The following is a 19,212-nucleotide window of genomic DNA, read 5'->3' as shown; positions in this document are numbered from 1 at the left end:
CTCCGTAACAGAACGGGGGGGGGGGGTGAAGGCCTCCGTAACAGAACTGGGGGGGGGGGGGTGAAGGCCTCCGTAACAGAACGGGGGGGGGGGGTGAAGGCCTCCGTAACAGAACGGGGGGGGGGGGTGAAGGCCTCCGTAACAGAACGGGGGGGGGGGGTGAAGGCCTCCGTAACAGAACGGGGGGGGGGGTGAAGGCCTCCGTAACAGAACGGGGGGGGGGTGAAGGCCTCCGTAACAGAACGGGGGGGGGGGTGAAGGCCTCCGTAACAGAACGGGGGGGGGGGGTGAAGGCCTCCGTAACAGAACGGGGGGGGTGAAGGCCTCCGCAACAGAACGGGGGGGGGGGGGGTGAAGGCCTCCGCAACAGAACGGGGGGGGGGGGGGGGGTGAAGGCCTCCGCAACAGAACGGGGGGGGGGGGGTGAAGGCCTCCGCAACAGAACGGGGGGGGGGTGAAGGCCTCCGCAACAGAACGGGGGGGGGGGGGGTGAAGGCCTCCGCAACAGAACGGGGGGGGGGGGGGTGAAGGCCTCCGCAACAGAACGGGGGGGGGGGGGAAGGCCTCCGCAACAGAACGGGGGGGGGGGGGGGTGAAGGCCTCCGCAACAGAACGGGGGGGGGGGGGGAAGGCCTCCGCAACAGAACGGGGGGGGGGGGGGTGAAGGCCTCCGCAACAGAACGGGGGGGGGGTGAAGGCCTCCGCAACAGAACGGGGGGGGGGGGGGGGGGTGAAGGCCTCCGCAACACAGAACGGGGGGGGGGGGATGAAGGCCTCCGTAAGAGCGGGGGGGGGTGTGACGGCCTTGGTAACACAGAACGCGGGGGTGGGGCGAAGTCGTCCGCCGTAACACGATACAATGACGATTTCTGGCAGCCAAATTACTGGTTGCTATGGGCAACTGCTACACTTTTTCTTTGCATCAGTTTTGTTAAATATCACTCTCCTGGTCTAGGGGAATCGCAGATTATTTTGCAGTAATGTACCGGACTATCAGATGCCGCAATAAAGTTATGTGTGTGTATGAGGTAAGAAGCGCTCACCCTCATCGTCTTCCTGGAAGCTGAGCAGGTTCACAGGCTTGGTAATACCGAAGACAGGCTCCTTGGCCGCTTTCCGTGGCTTGTTCGCCTGGAGGCCGCAGTCATGTTGGATGAGGCCCAGAATGGAGGACGGCTCGGCGGTACCAGTCTCGGGCTGCTCCAGCACCATAGGCGCATCGTGTTCCCGCTCTTCTTCCTCGGAGTCATTTCGCTTCCTCAGATTCACCCGCCGAACCTTCCGGAACATGATGGACACCGACAGGCAAAGAGAACGGCAGCCCGGAGACCTGCCCGCATGAACCACAGCAAGCACGGTACTGGAGATACGGGGAGATACTCACAGCGACCCCTGCTGCACGGCGGTGTTAATAGCAAGCCTGGAAACTTACCGAGAAAAAAAGGTAATGGTGACACCTAGTGACTAGGAGAGGGAATGGACAGATGAACCTACATAGAAATAAATAGCGGCATCTAGTGGCTAATGGTGGGATTACAAAATTATTAGTTGAGAGAGCAGAAAGAGAAGGAAGGGAATGATGGCGCCTTCTAGCGACGAACTAAAGTATTGCGCATTCTATGACTGAAAATTGATTCAGAAAATTTTACATTTAGCAATTATTATTAAAAAATATTAATAAAGATAGAAGATAATAAGCACTAATAACCACCAGTGTAAGGGCATGTTCACACGTCTTATTTTCCGGAGAATTTCGCTTATATTATGCTCTGCAATACGCTTGAAATATGCCTCCAAACAGCTTCCCATTGATTTCAATGGAAAATTAATTGTGTAGTTCATATGAGGCGTATTTTTACGCTGCTGAATTAAAAAAACAACTCTCAAAAATACGCTTCATAAAAAAAAAGGGAGGTTTCTTCTTGAAACGCTTTACAAGCTGATTTTGCATTGAGGTAAAACCTGCAGCAAATAGCAGATGTTCTAAATCTTTATTATTACACATAAATAAACAATGTAGAAACTACAGAGGATCCAAACAGGATTTAACTGTGTATGAGCCACTATGGAATATATGGATCACCAGATAGTAACAGATCTAGTACATCGGTCCCGCACAGCGCTAGAAATAGCATATTCAATTGAAGGGGACTAATAAAATGTTTAAAAAAAAATTAAATTAAGTTATTAGTGAAAAAAATGAAGTCAATTTTTTCGCTAAAGCAATGTAGAAAAATACACAAAATTGGTATCGCTGTGTCCTTAAAAGTCCGAACTATTACAATATACCATTATTTAACTCGCACGGTGGACACCGTAAATAATAATTTAAAACGCCAAAATCGCTGTTTTTTTGTCACCTTAGCTCTAAAAAAAATGTTCATAAAAAGTGCTCAAAAAGTTGTACGTACCAAAAAATGGTACCAATAAAAACTACAGCTCGTCCCGCAAAAAATAAGTCCTCAGACCTTTCAATCGACCAAAAAATAAATAAAGTTTTGCCTCTCGGAATGTGGTGAAACAAAACGTTTGTTTGTTTTTTTAACAAATAGCTTTTAACTTTGTAAAAGTAGTAAAATATAAAAAAAACGGTATAAATTTGATACCACCTTAATCGTATTAAGTCTCAGAAAAAAATTAAGTTGTCGTTTTTACCGCACGGTGAAAGCCATAAAAACGAAACCCAAAAAACAATGGAGGAATCGCAGTTTTTTCAGTTTCAGCCTGAAAAGACTTTTATTTCAGTTTCCCAGTTGATTAAATGGTACTTTAAAGGGTGTCACTAGAAAATACAACTCCTCCCGCAAGAAATAAGCTCTCACGTGAATCTATTGATGGAAAAATAAAAACGTTATGGCTCTTGGAAGAAGGGGAGTGAATAATAAAAATAAAAAAGCAAAAAATGGATCAGTCCAGAAAGGGTTAATTAATTCCTAATAAAAAAATATTTATGACCACATGTGGGGTATTGCCGTACTCGGGAGAAATTGCTTTACAAATGTTGGGGTGCTTTTTCCTCCTTTATTCTTTGTGAAAATTAAAAAATTCAAAATTTTAGTGGGAATAATGTTGATATTCATTTTCACGGCCTAAATCTAATAAATTCTGCAAAAGACCTGTGGGGTCAAAATGCTCACTATACCCCTACATAGATTCCTTAAGTGGTGTAGTTTCCCAAATGGGCTCACTTTTGTGTGGTTTCCACTGTTTTGGTACCTCGGGGGCTTTGCAAATACAACTTGGCACCTGAAAACCATTCCAGCTAAATTTGAGCTCCAAAAGTCAAATAGCGCTCCTTCCCTTCTAAGCCCTGCTGTGGGTCCAAACCGCAGTTTATTACCACATATGCGGTATTTCCGTAATCGGGAGAAATTGCTTGACAAATTCTGGGGTGGTTCTTTCCTTTATTCCTTGTAAAAATTAAAAATTTCTAAGTTTTTTCAGAAAAAAAGTGTATTTTCATCTTCACAGACTAATTCAAATACATTTAGCAAAAAAACGTCTGGGGTCAAAATGCTAAGTATATCCCTAGATAAATTCCTTGAGGGGTGTAGTTTCCAAAATGGGGTCACTTTTGGGGGGTGTCCACTGTTTTGGTCCCTCCAGTTCATTGCAAATGCGACACGGCACTGAAAACTAATCCAGCAAAATCAGCGCTCCAAAATCCAAATGACGCTCCTTCTCTTCTGAGCCCTCCTGTGGGTCCAAATAGCAGTTTTTTTTAACCCCATATGGGGTATTGCCGTAATCGGGAGGAATTGCTTTACAAATGCTGGGGTGTTATTTCTCCTTTATTCCTTGTAAAAATTACAAATTTCTATGTTTTTTCAGAAAAAAAGTAGATTTTCATCTTCACAGACTAAGGCCTCATTTACACGAGCGTGTGCGGTTTGCGCGCGCATAAAATGCAGCGTATTGCGCGCGTTGACATTGCGTTTTGACTGCGTATAGGCAGCGTTGTTGCGTTTTAAACGCGCGCACGACTAGCGTTTGCAACGCGCATCAAAAACGCAGAGGGGATTAATGGCAAGCCAGCCTACAAATAGGCCAGCTGGCCCAACCCCTGCTTGCTGGGAGAAGCAGGTTTAGCACCTTAATCTCCGCCTCTGCCGAGCTCGTCGAAGTGTGGAATGTGCCTTTGGCATTATGTCGAGCAGGTGGCGTGTATTTCTGAGGACAATGCAATTGTCCATGCAGAATGTCACACGTGTTATAGAAGCGTGTGTCGGGCTGCATAACTTCTGCCGCATTAATGATGCTACCTTTGATGCTGAATATATCATAACACATGCAGGCAGCAGCCACACTGTCCCGGTTATTCCTCTCGGCCGATCTCTCTCATCCGGCCTTCGCGTGAGGGATACTTTGCCGGCATATTTTGAGTGTCGATCAGGAGCCGCCCCGTGGGTGCGTGATGACCTTTGAAGGGTTCTCTGTTATTTGGCGGCTTCACTACACACGTCACATGTGGCCAGGGTTTTTTGTTTTTTTTGGGGTTTGTGTTGGGTTAGGGACTTGCAAAACATGAGGACCCTTGACGCGGGTTGCGAGCTTACATCTGTCGGGGTTTGAGCAGGACTTTTGAAAGTTGGCAACCTTCTTTCTGGAGATAGAATGATGTGCGGCCTAAAGTTAGGAAAGTCCAATTGCAAGTGTACTTAGTTTGCTTCGGGGCCCATGACAGCACCTAAACGTTCGCACCTCTTGGAAACCATGTCAAACCCCGAGAGATGAACTAAAACCTCATATCACGTGTGTATGCATTGTGGCCAAAGGCCAGAAGTGTGAGAGGGTATAGCCAAAGGAAATGTGGCTCAAACATTGTGTTGAGGGGTATCAATGAAAAACAACACAAAATCTAACCAATCAACATCCATTTTTTTAATAATGTGTTTGGAAAACACACAAACATATGGCATAACCAACAAAAACACCAACATGGTGTATAATATACATCAAAAATACATAAGACGGCGAGTTGCCATTCCTGCATCAAAATCAACTATGGCGTCAAAATATCAGTCCTCCAACACACTCAAAGGTGTTGGTACTGGTGGCCCGGGGACGAATACGCCTGCATTTCAGCACCACTATGCTGGACCTGGAGCTGTGGAGGTTGTTCCTCGCCAGCATAGTGGTGCTGATGTTGCCCGTGGTATGTTGGGGCAGGGAAGTGGGGAGCCATAGGGCGCATATAGGGATGCGGACGTGACATCTGGGGGCCTGGATGGAATGGGCCCGGCATCTGGGGCGTGGTGGCCGGCATGGCTAAACTGCGCCACTGCTCAATGGCCGTGAAGCACTGGTTGGGATTGTGGGGCGGTCTGGAGGCGTCGATCAACGTTACGATCGACGCTTGCAGACAGCCCATACGGTCCATGGGGACCAGACGGAGTAGGGGAACGATGCTGCGCCCAAAGGCGTCATTCCCGTCCTCATCTGCGGCTCGCCTCAGATATTCCAGGACCCGCGTATCGACTTGCCCAGCTGTGGAGGCCTGTTGAGCACGGCGCCGGCGAGTGCGGGCACGCACGGGGGGATCCTCAGCCGGAGAGGCGACGGCCCGTGCAGACTGGCCAGGGGCGGGGTCCAGGGGTGTCGGCTCGGGGCTAGGGGGCAGGACATGGGCAGCAGGAGGTTCCGGCAGAGACTCTCCAACGTCCGTCTCCTCTGTCGTATCCTCCAAATTGTCGGTGGTTCTATAATGAGAAAATGACGTTAGAACAGAATATAGAACAATGCCCACAACAACACGATGGCAAACAGGACATGGGCGAACACACATTAGACACATGCAAAAGCAGAATCTCTTACGTGCGCATCGCCATTATGTCCTTCAGGAACATCAGCTGTTTCGTGTACATATAAGGGCGCTTACGCGATCCGCCATCTCCGCTGCGTCCCTTTTCCCCCATTGGTCACGGCAGCTCCGCCACCGTGTTTTGATGTCTTTGACTGTTGGAGTAAAAACAAATATCACGCCATTAAGAACTATGCCCTCTCACTTAAATGAGGGGCCCTGCACTGCCAATTACGTGGTACACGGTGATGCGCATGCTCCACAAAAGGTCATCGGGCAAATGCGCGGAAGACACATACAGGGCTCCAGTTCTTCAATGGGGATGACATTGCATTGACAGAAAAAGCCTGGTACTCACCCAACCGACTGCGGTCCCGGGTTCGGCCACTCTCCCACTCCTGGCCAAAAAGCTCCCTCGCGACCTCCTCCCAGGCGTCCTCCTTGACCGTGCGGTCGTGGTACGCCTCCGCGCGAGTGTCCCAAATTGCATGATGGCCCTGGACCAGGGTGATGAGGCGCTCCACGTCCATCCCACGCAGCATGGCAGCATATGTCAGTGGAAGCTAACTTCTGTCTCCAGTCAATAGCCTTGCCCACTCGCAGTCAAAACGCAAGCACTTCCTGGTTTTTGTTTGCTTTGTCCAGCTTTATAGACTCTTTTTGATGGACATAACAAGTGATGCGTGATTTTCGCGCATGCAACGCAGGAGCGTCCGTGTGTCATGCGTGTTTTTCACGCACCCATTGATTTCAATGGGTGCGTGATGCGCGAAAAACGCACGATTATAGAACATGTCGTGAGTTTTACGCAACGCACTCGCGCAGCGCAAAATTCACGCATCGTCTGCACTGCCCCATAGACTAAAATAGGTGCGTACGACACGCGTGAAATGCACGCGCGTCGCACGCGCGTATATTACGCTCGTGTAAATGAGGCCTTATTCAAATACATTTAGCAAAAAAACTGTGGTGTCAAAATGCTAACTATACCGCTAGATAAATTCATTGAGGGCTGTAGTTTCCAAAATGGGGTCACTTTTTTTTTTTTTTTTTTACTGTCTTGGCACCACAAGACCTCTTAAAACCTGACATGGTGCCCAAAATATATTTTAAAAAAAAAGGAGGCCCCAAAATCCTCTAGGTGCTCCTTTGCTTCTGAGGTCTGTGTTTCAGTCCATTACTACACTAGAGCCACATGTGGCATATTTCTAAAAACTGCAGAATCTGGGCAATAAATATTGAGTTGCGTTTCTCGTGTAAAACCTTCTGTGTTACAGCAAAAATTGTATTACAAATGATTTTTGGCAAAAAAAAAAAGAATTTTGGAAATTTCACCTCAACTTTGCTTTAATTCCTGAGAAACACCTATGAGGTTAAAACACTTTCTGAATGCTGTTTTGGATACTTTGAGGGGTGCAGTTTTCAAAATGGGGTAATTTATGGGCACTTTCTAATATATAAGGACCTCAAAGCCACTTCAGAACTGAACTGGTCCATGAAAAAATGGCCTTTTGAAATTTTCTTGAAAATATGAGAAATTGCTGCTAAAGTTCTAAGTCTTGTAACGTCCTAGAAAAATAAAAGAATGTTCAAAAAAGATGCAAACATAAAGTAGACATATGGGATATATGAAATAGTAACTATTTTGTGTGGTATTACTGTCTGTCTTATAAGCAGATACATTTAATGTAAAAAAAAAATGCAAATTTTTGCACATTTTCTCAAAATGTTGGTGGTTTTCACACATAAATATCAAATTTATCATCCAAATTTTTTTACTAACATAAAGTACAATATGTCACGAGAAAACAATCCCAGAATCACTTGGATAGGTAAAAGTATTCCCAAGTTATTACTACATAAGGTAACACATGTCCGATTTGAAAAAATCGGCTTCGTCCTCAAGGCCAAAACAGGCTCAGTCCTGAAGGGGTTAAACATCCGATTTTACCACAATAGTCCACCAAAAAGGTAGTCTAAGGTCTCAAAACGTGCCATTTTTATCAGAGTGGTGCATAGCTTGTGATAGATTGTTGGATACATGATAGACTAGATACATGTTGTGTACTTGTCACAACCTGCAAAGGTGCCAAACACTAGCCCTAACGCCTCATGCACACGACCGTTGTGCCACTCGGGCCATTTTTGACGGCATCCGAGTGACACCCGATAGTCTTCACAGACCCATTCACTTTAGCGGGTTAATCGGGTCCGTGAAAAATGATCCGAGTCTCCGATCCGAGGAAAGATAGGACATGTTCTATCGTTCCTTGGATCACTGATGGGACTCGGCAGGCGCACACGGTCGTGTGCGTTAGGCATAACGTCAGGAGGAGGTCGTTTTTGTATCCGTTCCGTGTCCATGTTTCCATTTTTTGACAGCCGATTGTGACCCATTTTGCATCCGTTTTTCACTGTCTTTTTTAAAAACTGATGAATTTCATTTGTAGATAATGCCACAGTGCCCTCCGTAGATAGTGCCACACACCCCCTGTAGATAATGCCACAGTGCCCTCTGTAGATAGTGCCACACCCCCCTGTAGATAATGCCACAGTGCCCTCTGTAGATACTACCACACACCCCCTGTAGATAGTGCCACAGTGCCCTCTGTAGATAATGCAGCAGTGCCCTCTGTAGATACTGCCACAGTGCGTTTTGTATATAGTGCCACACACCCTCTGTAGATAATAGAGATATTTAATAGATGAATGCCTTCTTACTGTAACGTCCGTGGTCGCTGACCCCGAACTCCTTCCATCCAGTCGACGCCCCTCTCTCAAGAGATGTCTGCACATACGGCCGTCCTGCTCCACAGTGACCACCAGGGTGCACTCACGAGCTCAGTCCAGACTTGAGAAGCCAGAGCGCAAGCATGTTGGTGATTGAGCTAATTGGTCCAGAGTACCCTGGGCTATAAGAAGGTCCCAGCCCCATCCTCCCACGCCTGAGCTTTGTTGTTGTATTCCTAGTCTGTCTTGCAAATGGTCCCCTAGTTTTTCCTGCTCCCAGTGTTTCCTGTTCCTGTTACCTCTATCCTGATCTAGTGCCGTGCTTAGCTGTAGCTGTGCTGTGCTGTATACCACGCCTGTCCTGGTTCTCCACGCCTGACGTCTACCTGCTGCCTAATTCCTGCCAAGCCTGCCTTGCTACTGTCCGAGCTGCCACAGGTACCCTATATAAACTATAGACTCTGAGCTGCACCCTGTTGGCCAGCTGCCATACCGCCAAGGCGGTATGGCCCAGTGGGTCCACGAACCCTATGTGACCGTAAGCTCAGGCCATGGACCCCGCTGGTCGATCCAAGACCATGACGACGTCACAAGAGATGCGGGCGGATATGCTAGACCTCCGGTCTCGACAGGACCAACTCCTCCAGGCTTTGAACATTCTCGCACGTCAGCAGGAGGCACGAGCTGTCGTTCCTCCTACTACACCTTCTGGCAGTGTTGATCCACAGACTACACCTCCTGGCAGTGTCGACCCGCGTTTTTCTTTGCCACTTCCGGACCGCTATGATGGAGACGCAGGTACCTATCGTGGATTTTTTAACCAGTGCCAGATCCACTTCAGCCTGTATACTAGGACATTTTCATCTGACGGCGCAAGAGTCGCTTTCATCATCTCTCTCCTCACTGGCAAGGCTTTTGCATGGGCGAACCCTATCTGGGAGAGACAAGGACCAGAGACCTGTGACTTCCAGGGCTTCCTCCGGACTTTTCGCATGGTGTTTGAGGAGCCTGGACGGGTCTCATCTGCAGCGGCTTCCTTGATTAACCTACGCCAAGAAGACAACTCCGTGAGCGAGTACACCATCCACTTCCGCACCCTGGCGGGAGAACTGTTATGGAACAATGAGGCCCTGGTGGCTGCATTCTGGCATTGACTGTCTCCTAAAATGAAGGACGAACTTGCCGCTCGAGACCTGCCATCTACCCTGGATGACCTCATCCTTCTGTCCGCCCGGATTGATATGCGGATCCGAGAACGCCTCCAAGAGGTTCGTCGGGAGGGAGGCCTTCCTAGTCTGGTCCCTACTTTGCAGCAACCCCTGCTGTCCTCAGATGTCGATCCTCCTAAGGAGTCTGTGATGATGGACCAGTGTAAGCTATCCACCTGGGAGAGACAATGCAGACGCACATCGGGACTCTGTCTATATTGCGGCCTCGGTGGCCATCTTGTGCGCCTGTGTCCCCAAAAATCCCAAAGCCTAGGGTTGCTAGGAGAGGCAACCTTGGCTAAGAAAGGACTTCTGTCTAAATTGTCCATACCAGTGACCATAGTGTCTGGCGAGAGAACGCATCAGGTCTCTGCGTATCTAGACTCTGGATCCGCTGCTAATTTCATCCATGGAGACCTGGTGGATCTTTTTCAATTACCCACCACCCCTCTGGAGAGGCCATTGACCGTTGCATCAGTGAATGGACTACCTCTACCAGACCCAATTATAGCTGTGACCAAGCTGCTGAGGCTCCAAGTGGGAGCTCTTCACTCCGAACTCCTGTCGTTCTATGTCCTATCCAAAGCCGTTAACCCTGTGTTGCTGGGCCTGCCTTGGCTCCGACTACATGCCCCAGTCCTGGACTGGAATTCAGGAGAGGTTCTCCAGTGCGGCCCTGAGTGTCTAAGCCGATGCCTGGTGCAGATTCGTTCGGCTCAGCCTTCGCTGCCTCGGTCATTGGCAGGATTGCCGGGTCATTATGCTGCATTTTCGGACGTCTTCAGCAAGAGGGAGGCGGAGACATTGCATCCACACCGGGCGTATGACTGCCCTATCGAGCTGACTCCTGGTGCATCCCTTCCCCGTGGCAGGGTATATCCTCTCTCCTTGACAGAGACTGTCCATGTCCGCCTATGTGAAAGAGAACTTGGAGAGGGGCTTCATACGGAAGTCTTCCTCCCCGGCAGGAACCGGGTTCTTCAAAAAGAAGGATGGTTCTCATCGTCCTTGTATTGACTACCGAGGTCTCAACCAGATAACTGTGAAAAATAAATATCCGTTGCCGCTGATCTCAGAACTGTTTGATCGTATACGTGGTGCCAAGATTTTTTCCAAACTAGACCTGCGTGAGGCTTACAACCTAGTCTGGATTTGCCAGGGTGATGAATGGAAGACTGCATTTAACACCCGTGATGGACATTATGAATATCTAGTAATGCCCTTCGGCCTGTGTAATGCTCCCGCGGTCTTCCAGCAGTTTGTTAATGACATTTTCCATGACCTCCTCTATGTTTGTGTAGTAGTCTACCTTGATGATATCTTGATTTTTTTTCTCCAGATCCTGTGACTCATCAGAGACATGTCCGTCAAGTTTTGCTGCGGTTAATAGAGAATCGTCTGTATGCTAAGTTGGAAAAGTGCATGTTTGAAAAAGATCTTCTACCCTTCCTGGGCTATATCATCTCAAATCGAGGTCTCGAGATGGATCCTGAAAAGGTAAAGTCTGTTCTGTAATGGCCACGCCCTTTTCTCAAGAGATGTCTGCACATACGGCCATCCTGCTCCACAGTGACCACCAGGGTGCGCTCACGAGCTCAGTCCAGACTTGAGAAGCCAGAGCGCAAGCATGTTGGTGATTGAGCTAATTGGTCCAGGGTACCCTGGGCTATAAGAAGGTCCAAGCCCCATCCTCCCATGCCTGAGCTTTGTTGTTGTATTCCTAGTCTGTCTTGCAAATGGTCCCCTAGTGTTTCCTGCTCCCAGTGTTTCCTGTTCCTGTTCATGTAACCTGTATCCTGATCTAGTGCCGTGCTTAGGTGTAGCCGTGCTGTGCTGTATACCATGCCTGTCCTGGTTCTCCACGCCTGACGTCTACCTGCTGCCTAGGTCCTGCCAAGCCTGCCTTGCTACTGTCCGAGCTGCCACAGGTACCCTATATAAACTATAGACTCTGACCTGTGCCCTGTTGGCCAGCTGCCATACCGCCAAGGCGGTACGGCCCAGTGGGTCCACGAACCCTACGTGACACTTACAGTTTATTTTTAATTTTTAGAGCAGAAAGAACCACTCTAGGTCTGTCATGTTGGGTACGTGGACCCACTGGGCCGTACCGCCTTAACGGTATGGCAGCTGGCCAACAGGACACACGTCACAGTCTATAGTTCGTATAGTGTACCTGTGGTAGCTCAGACAGTAGCAAGACAGTCTCGGCAGGGACTAGGCAGCTCAAAACGGTACTTGACCAGAATTGCACAGGATACAGGTTACAGGTAGCAGGAATGGAAAGCACTTGGAACTGGGACACTAACACTAGGAGACCATTTGCTTAGACAGACTAGAGTAAGACAACAAGGCTCAGGCAAGGCAGGAGGGGGCTAGGCCCCTCTTATAGTCCAGGGTGCTCATGGGCTAATTTTAACATTTTCAGGTGTGCGGCCGGGACCTATGGGACCCGGCCGGGACCTATGGGACCCGGCCGGGAGAAGCGGAAGTGAGCGCTGGCGTCTCCTGAGGAGGAGATGGGGACCAGCGCTCACAGTTCCATGGCTGCGGGCGTCAGGAGGTGAGAGAGCCTGATGGCCCGCGGCCATGGGCATGACAGTATCCCCTCCCTTACGCCCCATCCTCTTGGGGCGAGAACGTGAGAGAAACTTTTTCAGGAGGGTAGGGGCATTGAGCTTTTCTATTCTGGCTCCCAGGACCTCTCTTCAAGACCAAACCCCTTCCAATCCACCAAATAAAAGGTTCTTCCACCCACTCTCTTGGTGTCCAGGATCTCCTTAACCTCAAAAGTCTGTGATGAACCGCTGGGAGTCACTGCAGGAGTGGAAGTCTTGGAGTAGCGGTTCAAGGTAACTGGCTTCAGCAGGGAGACATGGAAGGAGTTGGGGATCTTGAGGTTAGGAGGCAGCCGAAGCTTCTTGGAAACAGGGTTAATTTGTTGCAAAATCTCAAATGGTCCAATGAACCTGGGAGAAAACTTGTACGATGACACCCTCAGCCACATATTCCTAGAGGACAGCCAGACTTTCGTACCTGGAAGGAACTGGGGAGGCTCTCGTCTTCTTGTGTCTTCTCTTCATGCAGTCGACCGCCAGCAGAATAGAAGATTGAGTCTGCTGCCAGATCTGTAGAAAGTCCCTGAATGCAGAGTCAGCTGCAGGCACCTCGGACATATTGGAAACAGGAAGAGGTATACGAGGGTGTTGGCCATAGACAATGAAGAATGGACTCTTAACGGTGGACTCACTAGTATGGTTGTTGTAGGAGAACTCAGCCCAAGAAAGCAGCTGCACCCAGTCATCATGCTGCCTGGAGATAAAGCGTCATAGATAGTTCTCCATAATCTGGTTTATTCTCTCGACTTGACCATTGGACTGGGGTTGGTAGGCAGAGGAGAAGTCCAGTACGCAGAGGGCTCTCCAGAACTTAGAGGTGAACTGAACCCCATGATCTGACACAATATGTAGAGGCAAGCCGTGCAGACGGAAGGTGTGTTGGACGAAGAGATTGGCCAGTCGGGAAGCGGACGGTAGGCCGGTCAGTGGAACGAAATGAGCCATTTTGGAGAATCGATCCACCACCACCCAGACCGTACTGCAACCAGCAGAGAGAGGCAGGTGCGTGACAAAGTCCATATCAATATGTTGCCAGGGGGCATCGGGCAGAGGCAACGGCTGGAGCAGGCCCGCCGGTTTGGAGTGGGCAACTTTATTTGCTGCGCACACCGTGCAGGAGGAGACAAAATCTGTGATGTATTTGGGCAGTGTGGGCCACCAGAACTGACGAGACATCAGGTTTCAGGTCTTACTCACACCCACGTCACCTGCCAATTTGGAACTGTGTCTCCAGCGGAGGATTCTTCTTCTGTCCGCCAGACGCACAAAAGTCCTCCCCGGTGGAATGTCTCTAACTTGCAGAGGGTTGACAGGGAAGATGCAGGATGGGATAATGATACTTTGTGGAGATTCCATAGTGTCCTCTGTCTCTAATGACCTGGACAAGGCATCGGCCCTCACATTCTTGCCGGACGGTAGTGGAGCTCAAACTGGAACCGGGCAAAGAACAGCGACCACCTGAGGAGGATACAGTGGTTGGGCCGTCTGGAGATAAGTGAGGTTCTTGTGGTCCATAAATATCAAAATGGGATGAACTGCGCCCTGTAATAGATGTCTCCACTCCTCCAGAGCCAACTTGATGGCCAGTAGCTCCCGATCGCCAATCGAGTAGTTGCGTTCTGTGGAAGAGAAGAGCTTAGAGTAATAGCCACATACCATTAACTTGCCCTTGGAGCCTCTCTGGAACAGGAGTGCACCAGCACCGACAGAGGAGGCATCCACCTCCAACGAGAACTGTCGAGAAACATCTGGATGATGGAGGATACAGGCTGACGTGAAGGCACTCTTCAGGCTATTGAATGCGGACTCTGCTTCTGGAGTCCACACCTTGGCGTTCATGCCCTTCTTGGTGAGGTTAGAGATAGGAGATGTCAGTGAGGAGAAGTTTGGAATGAACAGTCTGTACAAATTGGCGAATCACAGGAAGCGCTGTATGGCCCTCAAGCCTTGAGGGCATGGCCATTCCAGGACGGACTTTACCTTTTCAGGATCCATCTTGAGACCTTGATTCCAGACGATGTAGCCCAGGAAGGGTAGAGCATCTCTCTCAAACACGCACTTCTCCAACTTAACCGCAGCAAAACATTGACGGACATGTCTCCGATGAGTCATTGGATCTGGAGAAAAAAATCAAGATGTCATCAAGATAGACCACAACACAAACATAAAGGAGGTCATGGAACATGTCATTAACGAACTCCTGGAAGACCACGGGAGCATTACACAGGCCGAAGGCATTACTAGATACTCATAGTGTCTGTCACGGGTGTTAAATGCAGTCTTGCATTCGTCACCTCGGCGAATCCGGATTAGGTTGTAAGCCCCACACAGGTCTAGTTTAGAAAAAATCTTGACACCACGTATACGATCAAACAGTTCAGAGATCAATTGCAATGGATACCTATTTTTCACCGTGATCTGGTTGAGACCCCGGTAGTCCATGCAAGGATGCAGAGAACCATCCTTTTTCTTTTTTTTGCAAAATCTCTTTTTATTAAACTGGTACACAAAACATACAAGGGAAGACAACATACGATACAATACAAGTCAGGTATCAGGATTTGCAAAATGAAAACAAAGCAAGAATACAGGTCTTGGGTATCATTACAACTCTCTGAAAATGACGTCAGATAGACATCGCAAAGGAAACAACATCCTCACAATACAAGCTAACCCACAAGAGACCCTGAACTGACATGCATCTCAGTAAGAGTACAAAATAGCTAAGACATAATACAGGAAAATAAGAACATGGTAGTAGCATCCTCCGGTGTCACGCCTTTATGTCACATTGCCACATTACAATGGTTGAAAGTATGCAAATAGGACTCAACTTGACTTGAATTTAAATTTAAAAGGTCTCTTAATTCATACCATGACGTGAATAACAGAATTGTGCTGAGTTGTGGAGACAGTGTTTATGGATATCTTATGACCCCCCCACCTCCCGGACCAGCCATGGTTTCCATATTTTCAGATATCTCTCCCTTGAATGGTCTATCCAGGCAGCCATTTCCTCCAATCTACATATCTGCTGCATTGTATCTAACCATATCTCCACCGTCGGTGGGTTAGACTGTCTCCAAAAGGTAGGCACTAGCAATTTAGCAGCAGAGATCATGTGGGTCGGAAGACTGTGTACAGATGGCGTAAAATCAGGTATTGGCAACCAGAGTAGTATCAGTGCTGATGTTAGTGTAATATTTGTGGAACAGACAGAATTTATTATTTTTTCAACCCCCCTCCAATAGCTTAATATCTTGGGGCACGACCACCAGATGTGAAGGAAGGTGCCCGGACCCTCTCGGCACCTCCAACATAAATTATCAGAGACTAAACCTATAGAAAATAGGAAGTCCGGAGTTCGGTACCAACGTGTTACCAGCTTGTAGGAATTTTCTTGTATACGTACACACTTAGAAAACCCCTGAGCGGCTTTCAATATAAACCCTACTTCCTCTTTGGAGAGAGACAAGCCCAAATCCCTTTCCCATTGTCTCACAAAATGAGGTTTTTGCGAAGATGTCTCCAATAGAATGCCTTTATACAATTTAGACAGAACTTTAGACGGGGTGGCCGGTAATAATATGTAATTTTCTAGCCAGGTCGGGTCTACTTTTAATGGAGGTGATTGAGCTTTGAACATACCAATGGTAGTTGTATAATCTGCCATTTGTAGTGCGTTTGGTTGCTTCAGATCCCGTCCCTTAAAAACCGATTGCAAGTCGGGCGGCCCATCTAGTTCCCACAATTCAGATACTTGTACCTTATTTAAGCACCTCCAAAAATCCGCTGTTCTATCGGACGGTCTACCCAAATATGAGGGCAAGACACTCAAAGGAGCAAGAGGCGAGAGGAGCTGTTTTGACATATTCAAGGCTTTTGCCGTGTGGCACACCGCCATCGTTCCCTTAGTGATTGGGCTCAAGTATCCCTTTGAGGAGTACGAGGCAGATCGAACCCATAGCAATCCCAACATCTCTGGTCCCATGAGGGATCTTTCCATAACCACAGACAGAGAGGTATTACCCCCGTCTGCCAGTTGCGTCCAGCGGGCTAAATGGTTCGCTATAAAATAAGTTTCCAGATCCGGTAAGGAGATGCCCCCTTGCTCCTTCTTTTGTATCAGGAAGGAGTATGCTAGTCTGGATCTCTTAGAGCCCCATAAAAAGGAAATGAATAGGGATTTGAGATTCCTGAAGTAGCTCTTCGGAACCTCTATAGGTAAAGCACACACCAGGTACGTAATCTGCGGAAGTATATAAGTGGCGAGTAAGTTCTTCCTACCAAACCACGACATAAACGGGATTCTCATGGATAACAATTGCTTACGGATCTTAGCAAAAAGGGCTTTATAATTGAGACTAAAGAGCTCCCTCAGGTCAGCAGGAATCATAACCCCCAGAAATTTTATAGCCCCGGATGGCCACCTGAAGGGGGTGCAATTTTGCAGTTTAAGAATGATCCGGGAGGAGACATTGATATTTAACGCTTCCGACTTGCTAAGATTTATTTTGAAGTTGGAAACGAAACCAAACTTATCGAACAGCGTCAGTAGGTGCGGCAGAGCCGACAGTGGGTTGGTGATAAATAAAAGGAGATCATCAGCGAATGCTGCAATTTTATGCTCTACCGCCCCTACCTTCAATCCTCTAACCTCTTCATGCTGTCTAATATATAATAACAGTGGCTCTAGGGCCAAAATAAAAAGAGCCGGGGAGAGAGGACAGCCCTGTCTGGTGCCATTTTTTATGAAGAAAGGGGCTGACAATATTCCATTTACTCTAATTTTGGCTGAAGGCTTTGAGTATAGGGAGAATATGGCACTTATAAAGGGCTGGGGAAACTTAAATTTTTCTAAGGCACTTTGGATAAACCTCCAGTCGACCCTATCGAAGGCCTTTTCAGCGTCAGTTCCTAAAAGGACAAGAGGAACCCTCTTCCTTCGCGCGAGGTGTATCGCATTAATAACTCTAGTGATGTTATTCTTCCCTTCCCGCCGCGGAACAAAACCCACCTGCTCTTCTGCTATCAATTTCGGTAAAAATTTAGCTATTCTGCTAGCCAGTAGTTTGGCCCACCACTTCACATCTGTGTTTAACAGTGAAATCGGCCTATAGCTTGCACAGTCATCAGGACTCTTTCCTTCTTTTGGAATGAGAGTAATGAAGGCTTCCAGAGCCTGCGGCGGGAGGGAAGAACCACTCAGGAGAGAATTACATACCTCCAGAAAGTGTGGGAGAAGTATGCTACTAAATTTTTTGTAATACGTGATGGGTAGTCCATCTGGCCCTGGACATTTCCCCGAGGGTATGCTCGTTAAACTGGTCTGCAACTCTTCTATCGTGAAGGGGGCCAATAGGGATGTATTTTCACTATCTGATAATTGGGGAAAAGTCAGTTTGCTGAGGAAAGACCGAACCGCCACTTCTCTGTCTTCGTGTGCTGAGGCTAATGAACTCGCTGGACCTTGAGCGTCTAGATTGTATAAGTTAGCGTAGAACTGTCTGAAGGCTTCGGCCACTTGAGGAGTGGTAGAAACCCGCTGACCCGAGGCAGTCTTAACAGAGGAAACAAAGGATTTCTCCGTTTGAGTCTTGAGCATTTTGGACATCAATTTTGAGCCCCTGTCCCCATGTAAATATATACGACATTTGAGTCTCTGAAAGGCCTTTGCTGTCTGTATATTTAGCATATCTTTAAGATTATGACGGAGGGAGTCCAATTCCTTGCGTAATGGAGCTGTCAGAGTTTGCTGGTGTAGTCGTTCAAGAGCCGAGATCTGCGCCAGCAAAGACTGCATTTTCTTATTCCTATCCTTCTTCAAACGAGAGCATAATGCAATGAATTCACCTCGGATAAATGCTTTATGGGCTTCCCATATTACTGGCACTGTTACATCAGGTGTACTATTTAGACAAAAATATTCCTCCAATTTCGCACCCAAGACCCCCGTGTGCACCTCATCTGAGAGTATCGTGTCATTAAGCCGCCAAGACCAAGATCTGACCGGCAGATCTCGAACATGTATTGTAGCCAGCACCGGGGCATGATCTGAAACTGTAATATGCCCTATGGAAGTTGACTGCAAATTCGAAAGGCACGGCGTAGACATAAAGATGTAGTCTAGTCTGCGATATACTTTATGTCGATGTGAATAAAATGTATAGTCTCTTTCCTGTGGATGGGAGAGACGCCATACATCCGTTAGCTGGCAGTTATATAACATCAATTTAAGTTTGTGCATAGCTCGATGAGTGAACACACGGGCGGTCGAAGTAGAGTCGAGATCAGGTTCCAGCGCCACATTTAGATCCCCTCCCACAACTGACATCCCCTCCCCAAAACTCTTAAGTATACGTAATGTCTTAAGCAACCACGGAATCTGTTTATCATTGGGGGCATACAAACATGCTATAGTCATCCTGGTGTTGCAGAGAGAACCCTTAAGAAAAATATATCGGCCTGCCGGGTCAGCCTTTGAAACTTCTACTTTAAATGGAAAATCTTTATGAATACCTACAGTCACACCTCTAGAGGCCGATGTATGGGTACTATGGAACCACTGGCTGTACGAGGACAACGGCAAGCGGGGTAACCTCTCATGGCGGAAATGAGTCTCCTGCAACATCAAGACGTCCGGCTTATCCTGTTTAAACATTTTGAACACCTGAGACCTCTTTTGCGGTGTCCCAAACCCATTTACATTCAGTGTCAAGAAAGTAATCGGGGCCATGACCCATTCAGAAAACAATTAGCTTCATAATACAATGTAGGCGTGAACACCGGAGGGATGCAAAACACACATATAACTATATACAAAAGAAAAAATAGAAAAAGATGTAGTGAGGCAACG

The 19,212-nt window shown here is 47.9% G+C and overlaps 1 protein-coding gene across 1 annotated transcript in view; it reads right to left on the bottom strand.

Annotated features, from left to right (window-relative positions):
* PAXBP1 (PAX3 and PAX7 binding protein 1) overlaps positions 1-1,388 on the bottom strand; it is a 34,079-nt gene extending 32,691 nt beyond the window's left edge. The window contains exon 1 of the mRNA XM_075854534.1: positions 1,044-1,388. Coding sequence (XP_075710649.1) covers positions 1,044-1,290 — 247 coding nt within the window. The 5' untranslated portion in view covers positions 1,291-1,388. The remainder of the gene's footprint in view (positions 1-1,043) is intronic.
* Between the last annotated feature and the right edge of the window lie 17,824 nt (positions 1,389-19,212).

The sequence above is a fragment of the Rhinoderma darwinii genome, chromosome 2, assembly GCF_050947455.1.
Source record: "Rhinoderma darwinii isolate aRhiDar2 chromosome 2, aRhiDar2.hap1, whole genome shotgun sequence".
Classification (NCBI taxonomy): Eukaryota; Metazoa; Chordata; class Amphibia; order Anura; family Rhinodermatidae; genus Rhinoderma; species Rhinoderma darwinii.
This window is presented reverse-complemented; position numbering and strand designations above follow the sequence as displayed.